This window comes from Lineus longissimus, chromosome 7, assembly GCF_910592395.1.
Source record: "Lineus longissimus chromosome 7, tnLinLong1.2, whole genome shotgun sequence".
In the NCBI taxonomy this organism is placed as follows: Eukaryota; Metazoa; Nemertea; class Pilidiophora; order Heteronemertea; family Lineidae; genus Lineus; species Lineus longissimus.
The window spans coordinates 18,319,702-18,344,058 of NC_088314.1; the positions used below are offsets into that span (position 1 = coordinate 18,319,702).

Sequence of the window (24,357 nt, forward strand, 5' to 3'; positions counted from 1 at the left end):
CCCTGCTGCTAAATCAAATAGTTGTCAGAAATTAAAAGGTTATTTAACCTAATAATTAGACACAAGTGCTATTGGTTACCAATTGAGTAGACGAGGTATGCTACAGTCATGGTCAAAACTAATATCAGGTCTGGGAGGATGTGGCATGCAGTGTGATCTTCATGTACACCCAGATGGTGTTCGTAAAGTATAGTAGAACCTCTCTATTATGGACATCCTTGGGACTGACTAGTGCTGTCTTTAATAGAGAGGTGTCCTGATTAGAGTGTCCTTAATACAGAGTGTGTCCTTAAAAGGGAGGTATCCCAAGTAGAGAGGTGTCCTTAGTAGACAGGTGTCCTTAGTAGAGAGGGTGTCTTAATAGAGAGGGTGTCTTGATAGAGAAGGTGTCTTGATAGAGAGGGTGTCCTTAATAGAGAGGTTTCCCTTAAAAGAGGTTCTTTTGTATTGTAATGTATACGAGTGTCTCTGTATATTTTTAGCATGTACCTGTATTAAGGGAAGATGTGACTTGGGCACCAAAGGCAATGGGAGATGCAAAGCTGGCTCGTGCGAGACTGGATACAAGGGGCCAAATTGCGAGCAGCAGAGAATCTCGTGTGGCCAAGCCTCGTTGCGGTACAACTGCCACGCCCATGCCACCTGCGAGCGACGATATATGGATGCACGCCAAAGAGCAATACATTACCTGAGCTTCTTAACGCTGTAAGTACCAGACCCAATATTGTGAGCCCAAAATATGAGTGGGCATATTTATTACGCGGTTTCGTGAAATTGCAACGGTTTGGCCTTTAATTTAATTTAGTGTTTCGAATATTTTCGACCATTCGGGTAAAAATTAGCTGCACCTTTTGTTATTGGTATCAACTGTCATCACAGGACGGCACTGGCTGAAAAATGGCTGCCGCAGACAAAAGGGTTAATCTCTACCATTGTTTATATTAGACTATATCCCAGGAAGTTTTAAAAATTCTTTTGCTGTCATTTCTAGTAAAAACTTAGCGCGCCTTAGCTCCATGCCTGTCGTGTGTCAATGTGACACGGGTTACACAGGCGACGGGATAAAGTGCATCGAGTTGAATCCCTGTGAGGAGGCAAACAGAGGTGGCTGTGACGAACAGGTAAGAAAAGTGACACATTCATTCTTACAGTTTGACCTGGTGACCTTGAAAAGTAGGTCAAAATGAAAACCTATATTTTATGTTATGTAATCTTTTTACATGTATATGTGGTTAAAATTTGAAGAAGACACAGTTATTTATAAAGGACTTCATGCACCTTGGTGGCTGTGACGAACAGGCCAGGTAAGAAAAGTTACATATTCATTCTTACAGTTTGACCTGGTGACCTTGAAAAGTAGGTCAAAATGAAATCCTATGTTTTATATCATGTACAAGGTACTGTATTTGTGGTAAAAATTTTAAGATGACACAGTTATTTATCAAGGACTTCATGCATCTTTAGGGTTTTCAGATTTGGCCCCCTGGTGTCCAAGTGCCAAGTGTATATTGGGTGTTCAAAAAGAAGTCACACCTTTTGCATTTTTTATTTAGCGCACTGTACTCTTAAAGTCATGTGTCTCCGGTAGTGTTGTCCATTAGCAGGGGAAGTTTTGTAACCGCTAAGGCTAATGAACTGAAATTTTGTAGACATGAACCCCTGGGTAAGATGACCCCCCCCCCCATAACCCTGATTCCAAATATGTCTTATTGACTGTGTGCTGTCACGATAGTGGAATTCACAAAATGACGAAGTCTCTTCTTTAATGATGATTATGTCTCCTTAATGCAGCAATTAGGGGCCCACTTACTTTTAAAAGAAATGCATGATCACTATCAAGACATGACCCGAATAGCCTACCGTATTTTTTTCAAAGGAATGCGACTTGGTTGAATTTGTGTCGAGAATAAACTTGTGTGATGTCATTAAGCTTTCTGAGTGTGTATTGGCAAGTCATCGATGCTGAGACATGATGAGCCTGGTCTTTTGAAGAGTTGATCAAAGTGAAAACAAGTTAAAACAGATGGTCTTGTCTTCTGAGGGAAGTCGTTTTCAGCATGCCAGGATTGCCCAAAAATAATCGGGATTCGGGAAAGAGGAAAATGAATTGTCCTTTTTATCCTAGACTCATCAAATTTGATATTTTGACACCTATTAGGCATCTCTACATCTTGAGAAAGATTTCGTTCAATGTGACCTACTTTTCCAGTGAAAATAGGTCAAGGTCGTAAAATCCTATGTGGGTCCTCAAGAAACATCCAGTGTGTGAACTTCAAATGTTTGTCACTGACTTGTCTAATCAACATTAGAATAGTAGTTGAAACCATTTGACCTTGACCTACGTCATAGAGGTCAAATTCTGTGTAATCATTATAATGACCATTGACAACAGGTGAGCACATTGCCCCTGGCCATTTCTTTTTAAACTTTGCTGTTTTGTCTTCTAGGCCAAGTGTCTACACACCGGGCCCGGCCTGAGCAAGTGTTTGTGTACGGAGGGCTGGGTGGGAGATGGCACCTATTGCTATCCCAGCACGCCATGCAAGGTCCACAACCAGTGCGATCCAAATGCTGAATGCATCGACACAGCACCGGGGAAAGTAAGTACGAAAATTAATATCATTTAGGTAAATAACTCCCTCTGAAGCATGGTGTACACCTGACAGGGCGTCCCCCACTGAAAGAGAATGTTCTAAAAATGCCCATTTGGTTTTTTCATGAACTTTCGTTTTCTTCAGTTTATTTGCAGATGTAAAGTGAATTTCCATGGCAACGGGACGTACTGCGTCTGGGACGACATGTGCACGGTAAAGAACGGAGGATGCGATGCCAATGTAGGTACAATCAGATATCTGTATACAGTAGAACCTCCCTTAGCGGACACCTCTCTATAAAGGACAGCCTCTCTATTAAGGACACTAGTTTTGGTCTCACCTTGGGTGTTTCCATTCAATTTGACCTCTCTAATCAGGACACCTCTCTATTAAGGACAGCCTCTCTATCAAGGACACTAGTTTTGGTCTCACCTTGGGTGTTTCCATTCAATTTGACCTCTCTAATCAGGACACCTCTCTATTAAGGACAGCCTCTCTATTAAGGACACTAGTTTTGGTCTCAACTTGGGTGTTTCCATTCAATTTGACCTCTCTAATCAGGACACCTCTCTATTAAGGACAATCTATTAGAGATAGCTCAAAAAGAATTTTTCAACGTACAAACAGAATGTCGCAAGTTGGAGGGACTTCGCCAACGAACGCCACATTATTTCAAGACATGATTCGAATTTTCTCTCTATTTTTTAGGCTTTGTGTATCAACACTGGTCCGGGGAAGAATAACTGTACGTGTAAGGAGGAGTACTATGGGGACGGAGTCATCTGCTTGAGGACTATATTGGGAGAGATTAACACCAGGAGCAGGATCGCGGAGGCGAAGAAATTAATCCAGGTAAGAAGAAGAAATTTTGAACTATTTTAACCCTTTTGCTGTGGGCGACGTGCATGGCCCCCATGACGTGCAGGTGACGTGACTGGCACATCATGCCCTTCCAAAATATCAATTTGATCTCTCTAATCAGGACACCTCTCTATTAAAGACAGCAATTGTCAGTCGAGAGAGTGTCCCTAATAGAGAGGTTCTACTGTTCCTGTGTCCTCGAAGTACAGGCTATTTACATAATTTTTCTCCCTTCTCTTCCAAAATATCAATTTGATCTCTCTAATCAGGACACCTCTCTATTAAAGACAGCAATTGTCAGTCGAGAGAGTGTCCCTAATAGAGAGGTTCTACTGTACCTGTGTCCTCGAAGTACAGGCTATTTCCATAATTTTTCTCCCTTCTCTTCCAAAATATCAATTTGATCTCTCTAATCAGGACACCTCTCTATTAAAGACAGCAATTGTCAGTCGAGAGAGTGTCCCTAATAGAGAGGTTCTACTGTTCCTGTGTCCTCGAAGTACAGGCTATTTACATAATTTTTCTCCCTTCTCTTCCAAAATATCAATTTGATCTCTCTAATCAGGACACCTCTCTATTAAAGACAGCAATTGTCAGTCGAGAGAGTGTCCCTAATAGAGAGGTTCTACTGTACCTGTGTCCTCGAAGTACAGGCTATTTCCATAATTTTTCTCCCTTCTCTTCCAAAATATCAATTTGATCTCTCTAATCAGGACACCTCTCTATTAAAGACAGCAATTGTCAGTCGTGAGAGTGTCCCTAATAGAGAGGCTCTACTTTACCTGTGACCTCGAAGTACAGGCTATTTCCATAATTTTTCTGACTTCTCTTTTTTCGTAGGGACTTCCCCTCTCTGACCACTACCTGAATGATCGGCAGGGGAACTATACAGTGTTTATACCGATCAGTGAAGTCCTAATCAAGTTTAAGGCGCGTGCCAACAATCGGTACTGGATGCAGCCGGAGAATATACTCAAACTTCTCAGGTAAGTTACAACTTTCAGCGCCAAAGTTTCACCCCCAAACGCCCCCTTTCAGACCCACAGGAAAGGAAATATATTAGAGATAGCTCAATAAGTTTTTTTTTGCAATTGCGTATACGAGACCAGTGCTTGCTGAATCAGCAGGGAAAAGATGGCTAGTTGTATTTTATTTTTCTGGTTGAAAAGTGACAAAAAATAGCCCCCTTTTTAGCACTTCGAGGAGGCTACACCATGGAACAGCTCTATACATGCTTCCCGAAATTGGTGGCTTGCATTGGAACTCACTTTTTCCCCCTTGTCCGTCATTAAAGGCATTCAAGTGTGTTGGTCAACCATGACTATCTCCTTTGTCCCTCCACCATAAGGCCTAGTTTCCCCTTATGACATCACTATTTCGGACACTCAGCGCCTCATTTCTGGAAAGGTGTATAGGCCTATGCACAATGATTTGAATGACGGCGAAGACACCGTAAGTCGGGACACCCTTTAAATGTCTCAGGAGTTGGCATGGTGTCTTCACCTCTCTATTAAGGACACCTTCGGGACTGACAAGTGCTGTCCTTAATTGTGAGGTGTCCTGATTACAGAGGTCAAATAGAAAGGAAACAACCAATTCCGGTCCAAAGTAAGTGTCCTTGATAGAGGGTGTCCTTAATAGAGAGGTTTCAGCATATGGAGATTCCGCCGTATAATGCCTCTAGTGTTGATTTCATATTTCAGTTACCATGTGTTAAGAGGGGGCTACACCATGGAGCAACTCTATTTGCACAATTTCTTGAATGACGACGTGGACACATTGTTGTCGGGACACCCTTTAAATGTGACCAAGAAAGGAAATGTAAGTCTTCAGAGAAAATCAGGCAGTTTGCTGCCTGAGCTCTCTTGCAAGCTGAAATCAGCCGGCTGTACTCGAGGAGCCTCCAATCTGTGGCTTATCTTCAGTACCTCGGTACCTCGGCACCTCCGTACCGCAGAAACAATGGGGCATACCACCTCTTTCACACGTCTTTGACAGCCTCGCGAAACCCAGGATCCGCACGGGGACCCTAGACCCGCCCTCAGAAGAAATAACAGCATGAACATTGATTCCCAGTGCAGTGGTGCCATCTATGTTGCCTACTGGGCAATACTCACAGAGTTTCGTATCAATGACGCACCAGTGACACGCTTTTTCTCTATGTGTATTTACGCTCGACCTACGCGCTGGTAGGAATGACAATTGTGATTTGGACTGTATCACAAAATGAATGACTAATCAATTTTCTCTTCAGAAGTGCCGTGTAATCTCTCACAATTTCAATGTTTGTAGCGACAGTTCTGCGATTCCCTGACTTCTGTTCTTATATTTATTCGATCTGTTCTCGACTTTCAGAATACCTCCGTCGATGACGCTCTCGTCCTTGACGCAAACATCGCCGCCATTAACGGTTACATCCACATTATCGACGCGGTCTTGGAGCCGTACCCCATTCCGTTTGACGAGCAAAATCCGTACCTTGTGGATTTACTGACGGAGAAGAATCTGACAGTATTCAGAGACTATCTAGTGGTAAGTGGAAAGCTGGTTACAGAGGTTACGCAATGTCTCCCACTGCCATTCTGAGGTGATTCCCATTCTGAATAGTAGAAGTAAAACTGGATACCGCCACTGTAGTTTACAACAATGTCCATCGGTCCCTATTGTTGGGCTGTTGTGTTGCTCCACCGACGCGCGTTTCTGCCCCTCTAGGCTTCATCAGGGTGGCTGGGGTTGACTTGCATCTGTCTTGTTCGAAGTTCACAGTTTGAATGACATCATGACTCCGGGGTGGTTTCTCAATGACGTTGTGACGTTATAGACTTTGTTGCGACTCTGTTGTTGAAACATTCTGTTGTAGTCAAGCAGGTGGGCTGTCCAAATGGCACAATATGTTAAGAAGTACAGGATCAACCGATGATACACACGGACCAGACAATAAAATCAGAATAGTAGAAGTAAAACTGGATACCGTCACTGTAGTTTACAACAATGTCCATCGGTCCCTATTGTTGTGCTGTTGTGTTGCTCTACCGACGCGCGTTTCTGCCCCTCCAGGCTTCTGTGATTCCCATTCTGCCCATCAGTTGACAACGCGGCAACTAAAATATAGCAATTCTTGACTTCTGGGCACTGTTGTTCAAAAGTACAACAATCCCGTTATCCATAACGGTCATGAGTCCTTAAGGATGTTATCTCTTTCAGTTAAACCAATAATGGATTAAGAGAAATTTTCACATTAAAGGGGGACTATAGACAGGAGCAGAGGGGCTAATTTGGCCATCTTCAGGTGACTTATACACACAGTAAGGGCCTGGGTCATGTCAGATTCAGCACTAAATGTATTCTTCGTACAAGTGTGAATCATTTCGACATACTGTGAGCTGTCAGAGACCCCTATTGGTGACTTCGTGTAACTTTATCTTGCCTGCCTAGCTGCTGCCTATATTGTCCCTTTAAGACTTATCAACTGCGTTAATGCTAACGTTGTTTTGAACAACCTAGCCCTGTTCGTTTTTCTGAGCTTTGCCCCTGTATCTTTACATTTAAAGGGTAACTCGTGTCAAATTTCACCATATAATGTTTTAGCTGTTTTTGACAAATGACTACGTCACTTTCTCATAAATCGGTAAGGTTTTCGAATCGAAATGCACATTTTCTAGAAATTGATGGTTTAATCCCGCCCGGACGGCTCGCTTCGATGCCGTTTTCGTTGATGACGTCACAACATGAACATTTTCGCGGTCGCGGTGGTTTACATTCAGCGATTTTATAATAAATCTAATCAAAAATGGAAAATTTGAGCTTCACATTTGTGATCAACAATTAAAAACGGACGTATTTCCGCAAAGTTGTAAATCACATCATAGTATCACTTTAAAACCATTCTAATTTCCAGAATACCGGCTTCATAAACCAGATCGATAACTTGGAGGAGGACTTCACACTGTTTGTTCCAGATAATGAAGCTTTTGCCAATCAACAATTAAATATGGTAAGCAGATTCCGTGACTTCTTCATCTTCTTCTATTTATAGCCCTCGTACGAGAGTCGAATTTGTTCCACTCACTAGCACTTTACCAACTTACCCGGTGATAATCTCAATCCTAAAGTTTCCTTCTTTTAAGGATGGATAAATGCACACTGTTGCTTGTACAGTGGAACTTTCCTTAGTGGACACCTCTCCATTAAGGACACCATTTCTATTAAGGACAACTTCTCTATCAACAATTATAGATTCTTTAATCCGTACTTGCTATTAGGGACACTAGTTTTGGTCCCATGTTCGTAGTTTCCATTCAATTTGACCTCTCTAATCCGGACACCTCTCTATTAAGGACAGCACTTGTCAGTCCCAAGGGTGTCCTTAATATGGAGGCTCTACTGTATACTTTGTGTAACCTATACATGTACCTACATGATATGTTATATCCTTTTCATTTTTATAACAATCATGTGTGTTCTAATTTGTCTCATTAAATCCATTTGAGTGTAATTTTTGTCGCACTCGCACCAATTGCACGAATGCACTATTGTTGTTTTTTGTATTTGAAATCGTATACTGCTATACGAAATAAACATTAATAATAATTGTGGGAAGAGAAATTGCATGGTATTTGTTACCAAATCATGTGGTGTGTCACTAAAAGTGATCTTTTCCCTAACTTCCAGAGTATGCGCTATCTGTCGTCGTATGCCATCGGCGAGCTGTTGACTTCCCAGATGTTCAGCAACAATAAACGGTCCGAGACACTGCTGGGGGGGAAGTTTAAGATTACCTGGAAGAAGACGTTGAAACAGGTAAGTCGTCAAATGTCAGTCAAAGGGACAATTTGGACATGCGATATGTTGGGTTTTTTTTCTTTATTACACGGAAGACAATAGTCGTACTTCCACCTATCAAATCCCCGTGTCTTTTGCGCTTACACCTATGAATTGCCGTGTCTAAATAGACCCGTGTGTCAAATCCCTGTGTCTATTAGTCCCATCGAGCTCGATGGGGCTAATCGGGGGCTAATTAAGACCCGTGTTCAACACGGGTTTTTTGGTAGGTGGAACCTGATCATGAAGAGACACGGCAATTGCAAGTTCTACGATCCGGCGACATATGGCGCGGTGTAGTTGCCTGGGTATTGCGATGCGAAATTCCCCTCCAACGGGAAAGAAACACAGGAGAGCTCCCTACCTACAGCGCACCTGTCGCCGGGGCTATTAACCATTATCTAACACCACTGATAGGTGTAAGTGCGCCCCGGGTTTTTTGACACACGGCGAGGACACGGGTCTTGAAAAAACACGAGGTTTTATGATAGGTGGAACTACGACTAATGTCAGTCTGAGTACTGAACCAAGATTTGGGGTGAAAACAACAAAGTCTTGTTGATTGAGAGGGAATTACGTTTTCTTGATATTTTGAAGAATTACTGCCAAACCAGCATTGATATAAACATTTAGCTTTAACATCTATCAGATTATGTATCTATCATCAATATCCCGCATTTTCAGCGTTATATCATGCACAGTTTGCGGATGCAGACCACTTTAAAAATACCTTGTACCCAGGTCTTACAGGCTTTTCAGTCCTATACATTCATGTTCATGGATGGTCATATGGACCCTGGATCCAAGGCCCCTTTTTCAGGTTGATGGCAGAATTTGGCAAAAATTTACCAAATGTTTGAAAAACCATGAAGCGGTTTGAATTTTGAGCTGATTTTTGCATGCAGCATCTGTACGACATCAACAACTACATTGGCAGTGTTTTATTGGTTCTGACATGTCTAGATATCAATTATAACAATATATATAATTTGTATAATTTTTGGATGGAGTTTCAGGGCACACACAAGCGATTTTACCTCTCTAATCAGGACACCTCTCTATTAAGGACATCACTTGTCAGTCCTGAGGGTGTCCTTAATAGAGAGGTTCTGCTACAGTTTCCTTATTGTTGCATCACTATTTCAGTTGGCAGTTAATGACGCAGATGTTAAACAGCAAGACTTGATGGTGGATGGTGGAGTCGTGCACGTTATTGGTGGCCTCTTTGAGCCAACACTCAACCAATGCGATAAAAGAAATTTGATTAAGGAGAAGGTGAGCTATCTATGAGAGGAATGGGAGGTAGCTATCTATCAGGGGAATGGGGGTACCCATAGCTATCTCCGGGGAATGGGGGTACGTACAGCTATCTATGAATAGGGGTATCCATAGCTATCTTTGAGGGGGAATGGGGTACCCATAGCTATCTATGAGGGGGGAATGGGGTACCCATAGCTATCTTTGAGGGGAATGGGGGTATGTACAGCTATCTATGAATAGGGGTATCCATAGCTATCTTTGAGGGGGAATGGGGTACCCATAGCTATCTATGAGGGGGGAATGGGGTACCAATAGCTATCTTTGAGGGGAATGGGGGTATGTACAGCTATCTATGAATAGGGTTACCCATAGCTGTCTATAAAGGGGAAAGGGGGGTACCCATCTTTTTGAGAATGGGCCAGGTACCTACAGCTATCTATGAGAGGGAATGGGGGTACCTATACCTAAGTTTACAAGAAACCTTTTCAGACATTTAACCTTTAACCTTGGTATCCCTGTATAGACTGTATATCACTTCCAGTCAGTATGGAGACTATATCACTTCCAGACAGTATGGAGACTATATCACTTCCAGTCAGTATGGAGACTATATCACTTCCAGTCAGTATGGAGACTATATCACTTCCAGTCAGTATGGAGACTATATCACTTCCAGTCAGTATGGAGACTATATCACTTCCAGTCAGTATGGAGACTATATCACTTCCAGTCAGTATGGAGACTATATCACTTCCAGTCAGTATGGAGACTATATCACTTCCAGTCAGTATGGAGACTATATCACTTCCAGTCAGTACGGAGACTATATCAGTTCCAGACAGTACGGAGACTATATCACTTCCAGTCAGTATGGAGACTATATCACTTCCAGTCAGTATGGAGACTATATCACTTCCAGTCAGTATGGAGACTATATCACTTCCAGTCAGTATGGAGACTATATCACTTCCAGTCAGTATGGAGACTATATCACTTCCAGTCAGTATGGAGACTATATCACTTCCAGTCAGTATGGAGACTATATCACTTCCAGTCAGTATGGAGACTATATCACTTCCAGTCAGTATGGAGACTATATCACTTCCAGTCAGTATGGAGACTATATCACTTCCAGTCAGTATGGAGACTATATCACTTCCAGACAGTACGGAGACTATATCACTTCCAGTCAGTACGGAGACTATATCACTTCCAGACAGTACCGAGACTATATCAGTTCCAGTCTGTACAGTGACTACAAGTATATCAATTCAATAAAATGTTTTTCTCTTTTGTCTTAGGGTATTTGCGAGCCGTGTGCCGGAACCCAAGCCACGTGTCCCAAGGGTTCATGGACACCAGTCCGCCTAATCCACTTCGCCGATTGCACTTACAATATCACCGCTAGAGGAGTTACGAAAATTAAACACGGATGTTACTCTTTATGTTATAGGTTCGAGGAGGTAAGAAAATTTAATCCTCTTATTTGCAAATTATCATGCTAAAAACCCATCTTGACCCCCATTCACGCAGCCGGAATGGAGCATCCTGAAGTGAGTCGAGAGCATCTCTCAAACTGTGGAAAAATTTTATTTTTTTTCTCATCAAATGCCAAATACGTGAATAAACAGAACCAAAGTTAACTTTCTAATTCTTATGAATTTCAGGCCAGTGATTGCTGCCCGAGTTTCTATGGACAAGATTGTCGAGTCTGTCCCGGGGGAATTGACTATCCTTGCAATGGCCACGGGAAGTGCGCTGACAGAATCAGTGGGACGGGACTGTGCACATGTGATGAGAATTACACCGGGGAGGCTTGCGATGTTTGCATCAAGGGGAAGAGAGGGCCGAACTGTAATGAAAGTAAGACGAGGTCTTTTAGGCCAGATTTACATGGGATGACATAGGATGTCACGGGTTGCACATCATGTGTCACAAGCATGTTTGATCACGTTCGTGGTCACAAGAGAGTGATATGTGTGAATCATATGTAGCCCGCTCTTTGGAAATGACTGTTCATAGTCACAAGAGAGTTAAGAGTGATATGTGTGAATCATATGTAGCCCACTCTTTGGAAATGACTATGGTTTGTTCTTATGCCATGAGTGATATATATAACATGTGGTGCGTTTTCACATATTGAGTCAAAAACATATGAGCAGACTTCACTCAATATTTGGTCTTTAGACTATATTTTGGCAGTTGCACTGTAGGAGGAAAGTTTCTGAATGGAACCCAATTTTGTCCACATGTTCAGCCGGCAAAATCTAGCTAACTGATCTGCACAGGAGTTGTTAACAGGAGAAGATAGAGGACATTTTCTTGGGTGGTGAAAATACAAAAGTTGGCTAAAACATCCCGTTTAAATTATTAATATTCCCATCATCTTTTCCAGCCATCTCTTGCAAGAATAACAATGGTTACTGTGACTCGAACGCAATCTGCTCCGGGTCGGACATGGATGTGGCGTGTCAGTGTCAGGACGGTTTTTACGGCGACGGCAAAAACTGTACGCATTGGTGTGAGGTGAATAATGGCGGCTGTCTGAGTTACGCGTCTTGTCAATGGAATACTAAGGTAGGATGTGTGAAATGTCCGTTGCAAAAGTTGTGTGTATAGCATTCCGCGAAGATGACGTCACTGCAGCTGCTGCCCTCTATTTCCCCAGCGCTGAATTACAGGCAATGTCGGACAAACATGCGGTTTCGTAATGGATTCAGGCTTTCTAACTAGGGCAGTCAGATTCAATCTGGCACATGTCCGAGTGTTGGAAATACTACATAATTGTTCTGAATATTTCTCTCTCTGACTCTATGGTATCATTCATGCTGAAAACAATGCAGGGTCAAAGATAATTGACTTTGAAATAAGCTCAAATGCGTAGAAATAAGTGTCGATGTCCGACTGTCACGTGACTAAAACGTCATCAATATCTTATTCAAATGACCTTGTGAGCTATAAATAGTAACTTCGCGGAATGCTATTGCTTCTAAACTCTAGCAGTAAAGTTTGGGGAGTGATTAAGAATGCTGTTTTATTTTAACATTGGTGCCTGTCATCGGCCAGGCAAGGATGACAGTCGGCGCCAATCCGATCGTTTTGCCCTTCACACCCGCAGGATTGACTGCCCCCTCATGTCCAAGTTGTGGCCACCATATCTATGAGTTACCTGTAAATCGAGCAGCGTCTTTTACAAAAAAATAGGTTTGCGACATCTGTGCATGTCCTTGTTGATCTAATGGATGAAGTGCCACTTGCCACATTGCTGTTTTTCATTTGAAGAATGATATTTTGACTTGGCAATTCCATACCGTGTCAGTGTCATCGAAATTTCATAAGTAATTGCCAAAGTTAGAAATTTCCACGATACTCATGCGCTAGCAAAAATAGCCTGCAGGAATATCGTTGCTGTTACTTTAGAATAGTCACTGTGACTAATTTATTGATGATGATTAATTTCGTTTCCAGATGGATTCCGTCGACTGTCACTGTCCGGACAATATGTTTGGCGATGGGAAGGCCTGGTGTAAGCTCTACATCAATGGATGCAAGACGGAAAATGGCGGCTGTCATCCTGATGCGATGTGCTCCTTTACACCCCCTACTGGTGAGTCCAAAAAGCTGTGTCGGCCAATAGCAAATAGAAAATGTCGTTTTTTTACAGTATTTGCAAGGGAAAATGTCGTTTTTTACAGTATTTGCCATTGCAAAAACGACATTTTCCCTTGCAAATACTGTAAAAAACGACATTTTCTATTTGCTATTGGCAGAAATTTCGAAGAAAACCCCAGAATTTTCTGGATTTCAATTTTGGGGGAGGGTTATAAGATTTCCGTTGGATTTTCCCAAAAAATTAGGTTCTTCGCGAAATTATACCCCAACAAAAATTTGGCACTTTTCAGTAACCTTAATTCGCACTTAACAGTAGATGAATATTGGTCAATTAGTCTGGCCACTAATCACTTGACCACCCTGTGGTTGGTTGGTTGGTTTAGTTGAACGATAAAAAATTTAATCATATTTTATTTTATTTTATTACAGAGCAGGACAAGCCTGATGGCATTGTCACCTGTGAATGCCGCAAAGGTTTTGTCGGTGATGGATTCCAGTGCAATTCCGATATCTACACCACCATTAACTCTCTCCAAACTACCCAGGTCTTCTCAGAGGTAATTTCATTGAAAGTACTCTCTGTGTTCAGTCAAATGGACAAATAGCTTAGGAGAGAACACCAATTTAAGTTGGCATTAATGAAAAAACTTGGTTTGAACAATTAACCTGGTCTAGTTTTTAAAAAGCTGAGTTTGAATGATGACAAAAATCGTTGCAGAAAATTGTCACAATCTTGTTTATATCTTTACATTTATATTTACATTTAATATCTTTACATTTATATTTACATTTAATATCTTTACATTTATATTTACATTTAATATCTTTACATTTATATTTACATTTAATATCTTTACATTTATATTTACATTTAATATCTTTACATTTATATTTACATTTAATATCTTTACATTTATATTTACATTTAATATCTTTACATTTATATTTACATTTAATATCTTTACATTTATATTTACATTTAATATCATTACATTTACATTTACTTCGACTTCAGATGTTGAATAAGAGTAGCAAGTTGGCGCCAGGCATACTCGACCTGCTGAACAAGTTACAGAACGACACGCAGGATTATACAATATTTGTTCCTGTCAATTATGTAGCAACAGTAAGTATAACAAGGGCTTCCAAATAGCATATTTTAGGGCACCAGTACAGTGAGTCTATACCATAGAGCACTGTCTGGCGTCCGTTGTGAATATAATTCACAAAACAGTGGCCTGTTTCTTAAACGCTTAACTAGTGTGAAATTGAAACTAGGTACACATGACTCTATAGGTCAGATTACCTCCAACACTGAATTTCAGTCTGGACTGATTCTTGACTTGACCACAAGGGGGCCAAAACTGAAAACTTCAAAAGTGTGATAGCTCATTTATTACTTATAAAACATTTATGGTAGGTACTCCTTGCAAGGATATGTTACACATGGTACACGTTTTTCACACTTTTTAGGTCGCAGAGGTCAAGTGGCGAAAAATTAGATTTTAGATTGTAACTATTGTCCATTTCTTGACCACAGGTGATAAAAATCTGCTACACAAATCATGACTTGTGCTGAAGTATTGTGAGATAGGAGAGACACCTATGGGGACTTCATGTAACTTAATTTGGCCCACCTGGCACCAAGATATAGGCCCCATTTAACAAATTTCTCCTCGGTTTCCAATCTCTTATAACCTCTCCTTCCAGTCGTACACGCGCAATGATATCGCCAACATGATCGTCCCTCAACGCATCTCTCTGAGCCAGAGCATGAATGAGACGGTCTTCGTGAATATTGCAGGAAAACCGTTAGCAGTTGGCGTAAGATCTGTTAACGATACGGTGAGTTCTCCATCATTACAAAAGAGGGCGATGTGGTGCTTCTTTGGTGTATGAGACTGTGTCTTTACGCAATAGGAAAATTTCAAATTCTATTTCACAGTTTCCGAGTAGGCCCTTTAAAGGGGCACACCATGTGTAATTACTGGTAGTCCAGTTAAATAGAAATCCACCATACACAATGCCGTAGTGCAGTTATTATGAATACAAATTTGTTGAAACTTGGCATTCATAGTATTTGTATATCAGTCCACACAACGACAGTGTTGAAATTTTTATTTAGTATGTCTTACAACAATTGGAAATTTTTTAATTCAATTACAAATTCTAAATTTTTAACAAACGACGTAGGCCTTTAAGAACGCTAATCAAGCTGATTTATTTTGCAGGAGACTTTCTATGTGAATGATGTCACCATCTCCGAGATGAACATTCCAGCAACAAATGGCATCATCCACTTCACAGATAAACCGCTTCTCTTTCCGATCACTGATAATAAGGTAGGTCTATAGAGCAGGCTATAGAGTAGGCTATAGAGTATGCTATAGAGTATGTTATACAGTAGGCTGCAGAGTAGGTTATAGAGTAGTTGGATGTCATTCTCCAAGGATTACACCTCCCCCAAGGCAGGATGAGCACTTTCACGTGCCACTATGGTTAGGCACCAATGGGGTTTAGTGGCCAGAGCCTCCATTAGTCTTTGACCAAAGGTAGAATCAATCGTAAGTTACTGAAAGCAGTTTAGGGTCGGGTGTCTTGCTCAAGGAAACAAACACGAAACAACCATGATCCTTCGAGTCAAACCTATGACCTCCTGATCATGAGTCCAGGTCTCTAACCACTCTGTCACTGGTCTCTCTTAAGACTCTGTCAAGAACCCACTTAAAGAATAGCCACCCAGCTTTGGAGATTTATTTGCTTCTTCAAATGGATTACCAGGTACTATCTGACAGTCCGATAAATTTTTTTTTCAGATCCCAGATTCTCATGGCGTGACGTTCTCTGAAGATGTAAGTATACTATTTGTCATGTTGAACTGTTTGTGCCTTAAAGGAGTACACTTCATATTTAATCCTCAGTCAGGAAAAGTGTCGTACAGTCATTATGCATGCAGCTTTGCTGAAAGTGTGGAAATTGACATGGGTGACTTGTGTTCTGATCTGTAGGCCAATTGGTGGAAATAACGACATGTAGTCACGAATGGGCAATTATGAAATGTGGCTTCTCCTGTTATTGGTTTGGATTATTGGGTCATATGTGCATTGTGTAACTTTTTTCTTTATATGTGCTGGTGTGTTGAAAAATACAACACTTTTGAAGTCCGATTCAAGGCAGCGACTTTGTCCTTGTGGAGGTTTTAAAGTGATACTATGATGTGATTTACAACTTTGCGGAAATACGTCCATTTTTAATTGTTGATCACAAATGTAAAGCTCAAATTTTCCATTTTTGATTAGATTTATTATAAAATCGCTGAATGTAAACCACCGCGACCGCGAAAATGTTCATGTTGTGACGTCATCAACGAAAACGGCATCGAAGCGAGCTGTCCGGGCAGGCTTCAACCATCAATTTCTAGAAAATGTGCATTTCGATTCGAAAACCTTACTGATTTATGAGAAAGTGATGCAGTCATTTGTCAAAAACACCTAAAACATTATATGGTGAAATTTGACACGAGTTACCGTTTTCGTTGATGACATCACAACATGAACATTTTCGCGGTCGCGGTGGTTTACATTCAGCGTTTTTATAATAAATCTAATCAAAAATGGAAAATTTGAGCTTTACATTTGTGATCAACAATTAAAAACGGACGTATTTCCGCAAAGTTTTATATCACATCATAGTATCACTTTAAAAGTGATATTTCATGACATGGGTTTCAAAAGGATTTTTTTGGTTTTCTTGTGTTTGAATATTTCCTCGAGTGGTTTTCATTTGTTTTTCTTTCTACCTTCCAGGCGAAATTTTTGCTGAAGGTCGTCGTGGCGGCGGTCGTGGGCGTTGCTGTGGTCGCGATTATTGTCGCATTGGTCGCAGCAAGGATGCGACGGAAACGCGTCAAACCGGGTGAAGACACTAAGAACCTCATAGCCACATTTTCAAAGGTACATGTAAGCGAGACTGGATGTATAGCATTCCGCGACGTTACTATTTATAGCTCACAAGGTCATTTGCATAAGATATTGATGACGTTTTAGTCACGTGACAGTCGGACATCGACACTTATTTCTACGCATTTGAGCTTATTTCAAAGTCAATTATCTTTGACCCTGCATTGTTTTTAGCATGAATGATACCATAGAGTCAGAGAGAGAAATATTCAGAACAATTATGTAGTATTTCCAACACTCGGACATGTGCCAGATTGAATCTAACTGCCCTAGTTAGAAAGCCTGAAGCCATTACGAAACCGCATGTTTGTCCGACATTGCCTGTAATTCAGCGATGGGGAAATAGAGGGCAGCAGCTGCAGTGACGTCATTATCGCGGAATGCTATTCAGTAAAAGACAACTTTTAACACTTCTATGGCTCAACCAACACCATACTTAACGCTTCAGTCCCCCAGAGTAATAATAATAATAATAATATAGAGTTCTTATAAAGCGCTTTTACACTTTTCCCTGTTCAAAGCGCTTTTGGGATACCCTATATTATTACCCTGCCTCCGCAGAAATCAATCAGGGGTTTCAAGTAGCACTTGAACTTGACCAGTAGATGAACTAAGCAGTGACTCGGCCGAGAGTCGAACCCATGACCACTTGATCATGAGGCCGACTCTCTTCGACGTCGCTACTGCTTCCCCCCCCATTGTAATGGAGATTGCAGTTTAAGGTCTTATGCAAAAGCTTCTCTACGACCAGAGTGTCCCGAAACAAAAATAGTCCCCTTTCCAGCCCCCTCAACCAAAAAAATGTGCAAAATCCAATTGCTTATGATTGGTTTTATCGAAGAAATGGTTTCAGTTACTAGCTTTCCCTGACGATGGTGTAACTAGTCTTTTTCCTTCAGAAAATATTGAAAAATGTCTAAACTTGATAGCCCGTCATCACCTCACGTCTTCTGTTGTCCTTGTATATAAACATATATTTCCTGTCTGTACATTAGACTTTGAAAAAGGAATCAAAATATCCGAAACGTCGTCTATTTCATACAACGTTGTAGTGTTGTTTTTTATATCAATCTAAACTTGATAGCCCCCTCAACCTCCCCAACGGAAAATTTCGCAAAATCGAATTGCTTTACAATTGGTTTTATCAAAGAAATGGTTTCAGTTCCTACCTTTCCCTGAAGATGGTGTAACATGTGTCATCTTTTTCCTTCAGGATGGCAACGAAGACCTCGGCTTCAGTCAACTGGATAACGACATGAGTGACGACGAAACGAAAAACAAGACCAAGAGGAAGAAAAGAGGAAGCTGCGAGATTTCGCACGGACACTCCTTTGATAACCCCCTCTATGAGACCGGAGCCGAATCGAACGTCTCAAGTTTTCCATTTTGAGGGGAGTGTGAGCGATCTTATAAACATTCCTCGGTGAATCAGACAATAAACATGTATGGAATAAGGAATAAGGTGTATAAACAATAATTCTCATTTATTTACAATGAATTGTCAGGGACAGGGCAGGCCAGCTCGGCAGGTTGGAACGTCGGTCCCATTCTCGGCAAGCTGGGGGACTGATTCTTGAATGTTAATTTTGATACCACTGTGTTTTTATAGCTTAATTATTCAAGTATGTTGATCTTTTACTCAACAATGGAAATGGAATCCATTCTTGCACCACATTTTACTCAAGATCTCATTTTGTAAGAGGTTGTACTATACTCTCATTTTTAGCTCACCTCTTAGCAGAGGTGAGCTTATCCCATACCGTGGCGTCCGTCGTCCGTCGTCGTCGTCGTCGTCGTCGTCGTCGTCGTCGTCGTCGTCGTCGTCGTCGTCGTCGTCGTCGTCGTCGTCGTCGTCCGTCGTCCGTTAGCAGGGCACGTTTCGTAACTGTTAGAGCTATTGAGTTGAAACTTGGTACACATGTACCCTTATGTAATGACACCTTGGAGACCAAGTTTCGGTCCGATTCGTTTCATGGTTTGGCCACCAGGGGGCCAAACGTTAAAAGTGAAAATATGCAATATCTCCCTTAATAGTAGTCGGGAAATTTTGAAAAAAATATGGTAGGTACTTCTAGCAAAGGTGCATCATATATCCTCCGGGTTTTTGATTTGACCTCCTTTTCAAGGTCACAGAGGTCAAATGGTGTAAATTGGCCGTTAGGATGTAACGATGGCACGTTTCTAAACTGCAATGACTATTGATACCAAATTTGATACACATTTACCCCTTAGTCAGGTGATCTCAGGGACCGAAGTTTGGTCCAATATGATTCACCACTTGACCACCAGGGGGCAAAATCCAAAAACCTTAAAAATGTGATTATTCCTTAACTTCTTGCCCGATTGCCACCAATTTGATATCATGGGTACATCTAACCACCATACAGTATATGTCACACAGGTTTTTAATTTGACCTTCTTGTCAAGGTCACAGAGGTCAAATGGCGTAACTTCGCCGTCAGGCCGTAACTATGGCACGTTTCTTAACTGCAATGACTATTGATCACAAATTAAGTACACATGTACCCCTTGGTCAGGTGATCTCAGGTACCGAAGTTTGGTGCGATCTGATTTGCCGTTTGACCTCCAGGGAGGGGGCCAAATCCTAAATTCTTCAAAATGCCATTATTCCTAATAATGACTTGCCCGATTGGCACCAATTTTATATCATAGGTACATCTAATTCTAACAACCATTCAATGTGTCACCCGGGTCTTCTTTGATTTGACCTACTTTTCAAGGTCACAGAGGTCGAATGTACTGTAAATTGGCCATTTTGGGGAAATTGTAATTGCTTGGACCTACATCAAACCTAACACTACATGACACAATACCATGCTCTTTATCCATCTTTCCTCCACATGAGGTGAGCACAATGGCCCTGGCCATTTCATTATAATCTGAACGTTTTGATAAACGATGGATCTAACTTAGATTTACAATAAAACTTCCCTCAGCGGACACCTCTCATTGAAGTAATGTTGTAAAGTTTACAGCTAAATGTAAATGCAATAAAGTATGAAAATCAAAAAAGTCATTTGTGTGTTCAAATCCTTGTAAATCAGACGTTGGGGGAAATGAGATGGTCACAACCAGGCCAAGTTTGGCCTGTCAGCTCTCTTGTCTTCCCAACACAGTGAGGGAGACGAGACAGTCACAACCAGACTGAATACAACCTACCTCCATCGATTTGCAAACATGGTGAGAGAGACGAGACAGACCGCCAAAATCAGACAAAACTTTGCCTGGTAGCTCCACTGTCTTCAAAACAGGGTGAGAGGGATGAGACCGACACAACCAGACAGAATTTGACCTGTCGGCCCCGCCGTCTTCCCAACAGGGTGAGGGACACGTGACAGTCACAACCAGACTGAATACAGCCTACCTCCACCGACTTGCAAACACAAAGAGGGAGAGGAGGCGGTCACAACCAGAAAGAATCAGTCCATTGTCTTCCAAACACTTTGAGAGGGACAAGACTGTCACAACCAGACTGAATACAACCTCCCTCCATCAACTTGCAAGTACGATGAGAGAGACGAGACAGCCAAAACCAGACAACACTTTGCCTAGCAGCACCAGTCTTCAAAACAGCGGGAAAGGGATGAGACAGTCACAACCAGACAGAATAACACGATGGGAGAGATGAGACAATCAAAGCAAGACCAAATCAGGCCTGGCAAGTCCACTGACTAACAAATATGATGGGGAGATGAGAGTCACAGCCAGACCGAATTGGGCCAGGCAGCTAAGCTGACTTGCAAATACAGTGGGAGAGATGAGATAGTCACAGCCAGACCTAGTTAGGCCTGGCAACGCCATCGTCTTGCAAAAGGGTGAGAGAGATGAGACCGCCAAACCGAATTAGGCATGGCATCTCAAATGGCTTGCAAACACGGTGAGAGAAATGACAGTCACCGCTAGGCTGATGAAACAGTCACAGCCAGACTGAATTAGGCCTGGCACCTTCACTGTCTTGCAAACAGGCTGGGAGAGATTAGACAGTCACAGTTAAATCTAATTAGGCCAGGCAGCACCACTGACCTGCAAAAACGGTGGGAGAGATCAGATAATCACAACCAGGCTGAATTGGGCTGGCAGCTCCACCGACTGGCAAACAGGCTGGGAGAGATGAGACAGTCACAGTCAGACAGCATTCACCGACTTGCCAACAGGGTGAGAGAGATGAGACAATCAAAGCAAGACCAAATTAGGCCTACAGGTCCACTGACTTACAAACATGATGGGGAGATGAGACAGTCACAGCCAGACCGTATCAGGCCTGGCAGCTCCGCCGACTTGCAAACACAGTGGGAGAGATGAGACAGTCCCCGCTGGGCTGATGCGACAGTCACAGCCAGACCGAGTTGGGCTTGGCAGCTCCACCGTCTTGCAAACAGGTTGGGAGAGATGAGGCATTCACCGCTAGACTGATGCGACAGTCACAGCCAGACCGAGTTGGGCTTGGCAGCCAAAACCATAACGAATCGGGCCTGCCACCTCCACTGTCTTGCAAGCATTATGAAGTAGATGGAACAATTACAATCGGACTGATACCGTCTTGCTTACAGCTTGAGCACAAGAGTCACAACCATACAGAATGAAGTGTGGCAGGCCCACTGTCTTGTCAATATGGTGAGAGAGATGAAACAGTCACAAGTAGACCGTATTTTGCAGGATACATTCACCGTCTTGTCGGGCAGCAAAGTGTGAGGGATGAGACAGTCATAACCAGGCCGAATTCGGCCTGGCAACTCCACTGTCTTCCAAAACACGGTTAAGATGATAAGACAATCACAACCAGACTGAATAGTGCCTACCGCTACCATCTAGCATCCACGTTGAGCGCAACAAGACAGTCACAACCATACAGATTGTGTCCTGTAAGCCTTATAAGGCTGGCTACTAATGTAAGTAGGTGACTGTGTTATACCAGTCCCCACCAAAGTAGGTTGTGCCTGTCTCATCTTTCGCACCGTGTCAACAAGACAGACGGTGGATGTAGGCCGTATTCAGTCTGGTTGTGACTGTCTTGTCTGTCGCAACGTTTTGGGAAGACAGTGGAGCTGCCAGGGGTAATAATTTGGTCTGCCTGTGAGTTTCTCTTCTCAACCTGTTTACAAGACGGTGGAAGTAGGCCGTATTTAGTTTGGTTGTGAGTGTTTTGTCTGCCTCTCCATATTGGCAAGACGGTGGAGTTGCCAGGCCCTATTCTGTAGGCCTGCGACTGCCTCTTCGCGCTCAGCTCGTGTACGCAAGACGGTATAAGTTAACCTATTCGGCCTTGTTGTGATTGTCTCATCTCCTTCATCATATTGGCAAAACAGTGGAGGTGCCAGGCCTTATACGAGCTGGTGGTAGCTGACTCCTCTCTCTCATCGTGTTTGCATGATGTTCGCAGCAGACCCTATTTAATCTGGTTGTGACTGTCTCATCTCTCTCACCATGCTGGCAGAACGGTTGAGGTACCAGGCACATTTCGTTCTAGTTTTGACTGTGTCATCTCTCTCACCTGTGAAGGTACCTGGCTGAATTATGTCTGGTTATGAATCTCGAGGAGTACTAACATCTCAAGTGAGAATGCCTCAGGAATATGTTCCGCTAATATTTTTCCCGAATAGGGCAGGTAGGTAGGTAGGTAGGTAGTGACTGCCTCACCTTTCTCACGGTGTTTGCAAGACCACCATGTTGGGAAGACAGTGGTGCTCCCCGTCCTTATTCCGTCTGGTTGTAACTATCTATCTCTCTCACCTTTATTGCAGAACGGTGGAGGTTGGCCGTATTCCGTCTCGTTGTGCCTGTCTTGTCTCCCTTGCCGTGAAGGGAAGACAGTGGAGCTGCCAGGCCTGTTTCGTCTTTTTCACCGTGTTGCGAAGATGGTGAAGCTGCCAGGGTTGATCCGGCCTGGATCGTCTCTCACCGTGCTGTGAGGACAGTAGAGCTGCCATGCCTGATTCGACTGGTTGTAGTTTCTCTCACTGTGCCTGCAAGACACTGAAGGTATCAGGCAAACTGCGGTCTGTATGCTACTGAGTGATAGGTTTCACCATATTGGCGAGACGTATTCGGTCTGGTTGTGACTGTCGTGTCTCTCTCAACCGTGTTTGTGGAGCTGCCTGGTCTGATTCGGCCTGATAGTAGCCGACTCATCTCCCTAACGTCCTTGAAAGACGGTGGAGGGAGGCCGTTTATTCAGTCTAGTTCAGTCTCTCTCCGTGTTGTGAAGAGAGTGGAGCTGCCAGGCCTGAGTCGCCCTGGTTGCAGCTGTCTCGTCTCTCTCTCCGTGTTGTGACGACAGTGGAGCCGCCAGGCTTGTGACTGTCTCGTTTCTATCCGTGTTTGGAAGACAGCGGAGCTGCATGGCCTGATTCTGCCTGGTTGTATAGCTGTCTCGTCTCTCTCTCCATGTTGTGAAGACAGTGCAGCTACCAGGCTCGTGACTGTCTCGTTTCTCTCCGTGTTTGGAAGACAGCGGAGCTGCATGGCCTGATTCTGCTTGGTTGTATACCTGTCTCGTCTCTCTCTCCGTGTTGTGACGACAGTGGAGATACCAGGCTTGTGACTGTCTCGTTTCTCTCCGTGTTTGGGAGACAGCGGAGCTGCATGGCCTGATTCTGCCTGGTTGTATAGCTGTCTCGTCCCTCTCTCCGTGTTGTGACGGCAGTGGAGCTACCGGGCTTGTGACTGTCTTGTTTCTCTCCGTGTTTGGAAGACAGCGGAGCTGCATGGCCTGATTCTGCCTGGTTGTATAGCTGTCTCGTCTCTCTCTCCGTGTTGTGACGACAGTGGAGATACCAGGCTTGTGACTGTCTCGTTTCTCTCCGTGTTTGGGAGACAGCGGAGCTGCATGGCTTGATTCTGCCTGGTTGTATACCTGTCTCGTCTCTCTCTCCGTGTTGTGACGGCAGTGGAGCTACCGGGCTTGTGACTGTCTCGTTTCTCTCCGTGTTTGGAAGACAGCGGAGCTGCATGGCCTAATTCTGCCTGGCTGTATAGCTGTCTCGGCCCTCTCTCCGTGTTGTGAAGACAGTGCAGCTCCCAGGCTCGTGACTGCCTCGTTTCTCTCCGTGTTTGGAAGACAGCGGAGCTGCATCGCCTGATTCTGCCTGGTTGTATACCTGTCTCGTCCCTCTCTCCGTGTTGGGACGACAGTGGAGCTACCGGGCTGGTGACTGTCTCGTTTCTCTCCGTGTTTGGAAGACAGCGGAGCTGCATGGCCTGATTCTGCCTGGTTGTATACCTGTCTTGTC

The 24,357-nt window shown here is 43.0% G+C and overlaps 1 protein-coding gene across 1 annotated transcript in view; it reads left to right on the forward strand.

The window, feature by feature from the left end:
• The window catches only part of LOC135490581 (stabilin-2-like), a 66,718-nt gene extending 47,040 nt beyond the window's left edge, over positions 1-19,678 (forward strand). Inside the window, exons 20-41 of the mRNA XM_064775778.1 lie at positions 483-705; positions 992-1,121; positions 2,448-2,600; positions 2,739-2,834; positions 3,303-3,446; positions 4,296-4,441; positions 5,159-5,276; positions 5,811-5,987; positions 7,354-7,449; positions 8,127-8,255; positions 9,423-9,551; positions 10,838-10,999; positions 11,204-11,399; positions 11,932-12,113; positions 13,005-13,143; positions 13,578-13,705; positions 14,164-14,274; positions 14,859-14,993; positions 15,380-15,490; positions 15,965-16,000; positions 16,955-17,101; positions 18,321-19,678. Of these exons, the coding sequence (XP_064631848.1) occupies positions 483-705; positions 992-1,121; positions 2,448-2,600; positions 2,739-2,834; positions 3,303-3,446; positions 4,296-4,441; positions 5,159-5,276; positions 5,811-5,987; positions 7,354-7,449; positions 8,127-8,255; positions 9,423-9,551; positions 10,838-10,999; positions 11,204-11,399; positions 11,932-12,113; positions 13,005-13,143; positions 13,578-13,705; positions 14,164-14,274; positions 14,859-14,993; positions 15,380-15,490; positions 15,965-16,000; positions 16,955-17,101; positions 18,321-18,497 (3,065 nt within the window). The 3' untranslated portion in view covers positions 18,498-19,678. The remainder of the gene's footprint in view (positions 1-482; positions 706-991; positions 1,122-2,447; positions 2,601-2,738; positions 2,835-3,302; positions 3,447-4,295; positions 4,442-5,158; positions 5,277-5,810; positions 5,988-7,353; positions 7,450-8,126; positions 8,256-9,422; positions 9,552-10,837; positions 11,000-11,203; positions 11,400-11,931; positions 12,114-13,004; positions 13,144-13,577; positions 13,706-14,163; positions 14,275-14,858; positions 14,994-15,379; positions 15,491-15,964; positions 16,001-16,954; positions 17,102-18,320) is intronic.
• Positions 19,679-24,357: the final 4,679 nt, after the last annotated feature.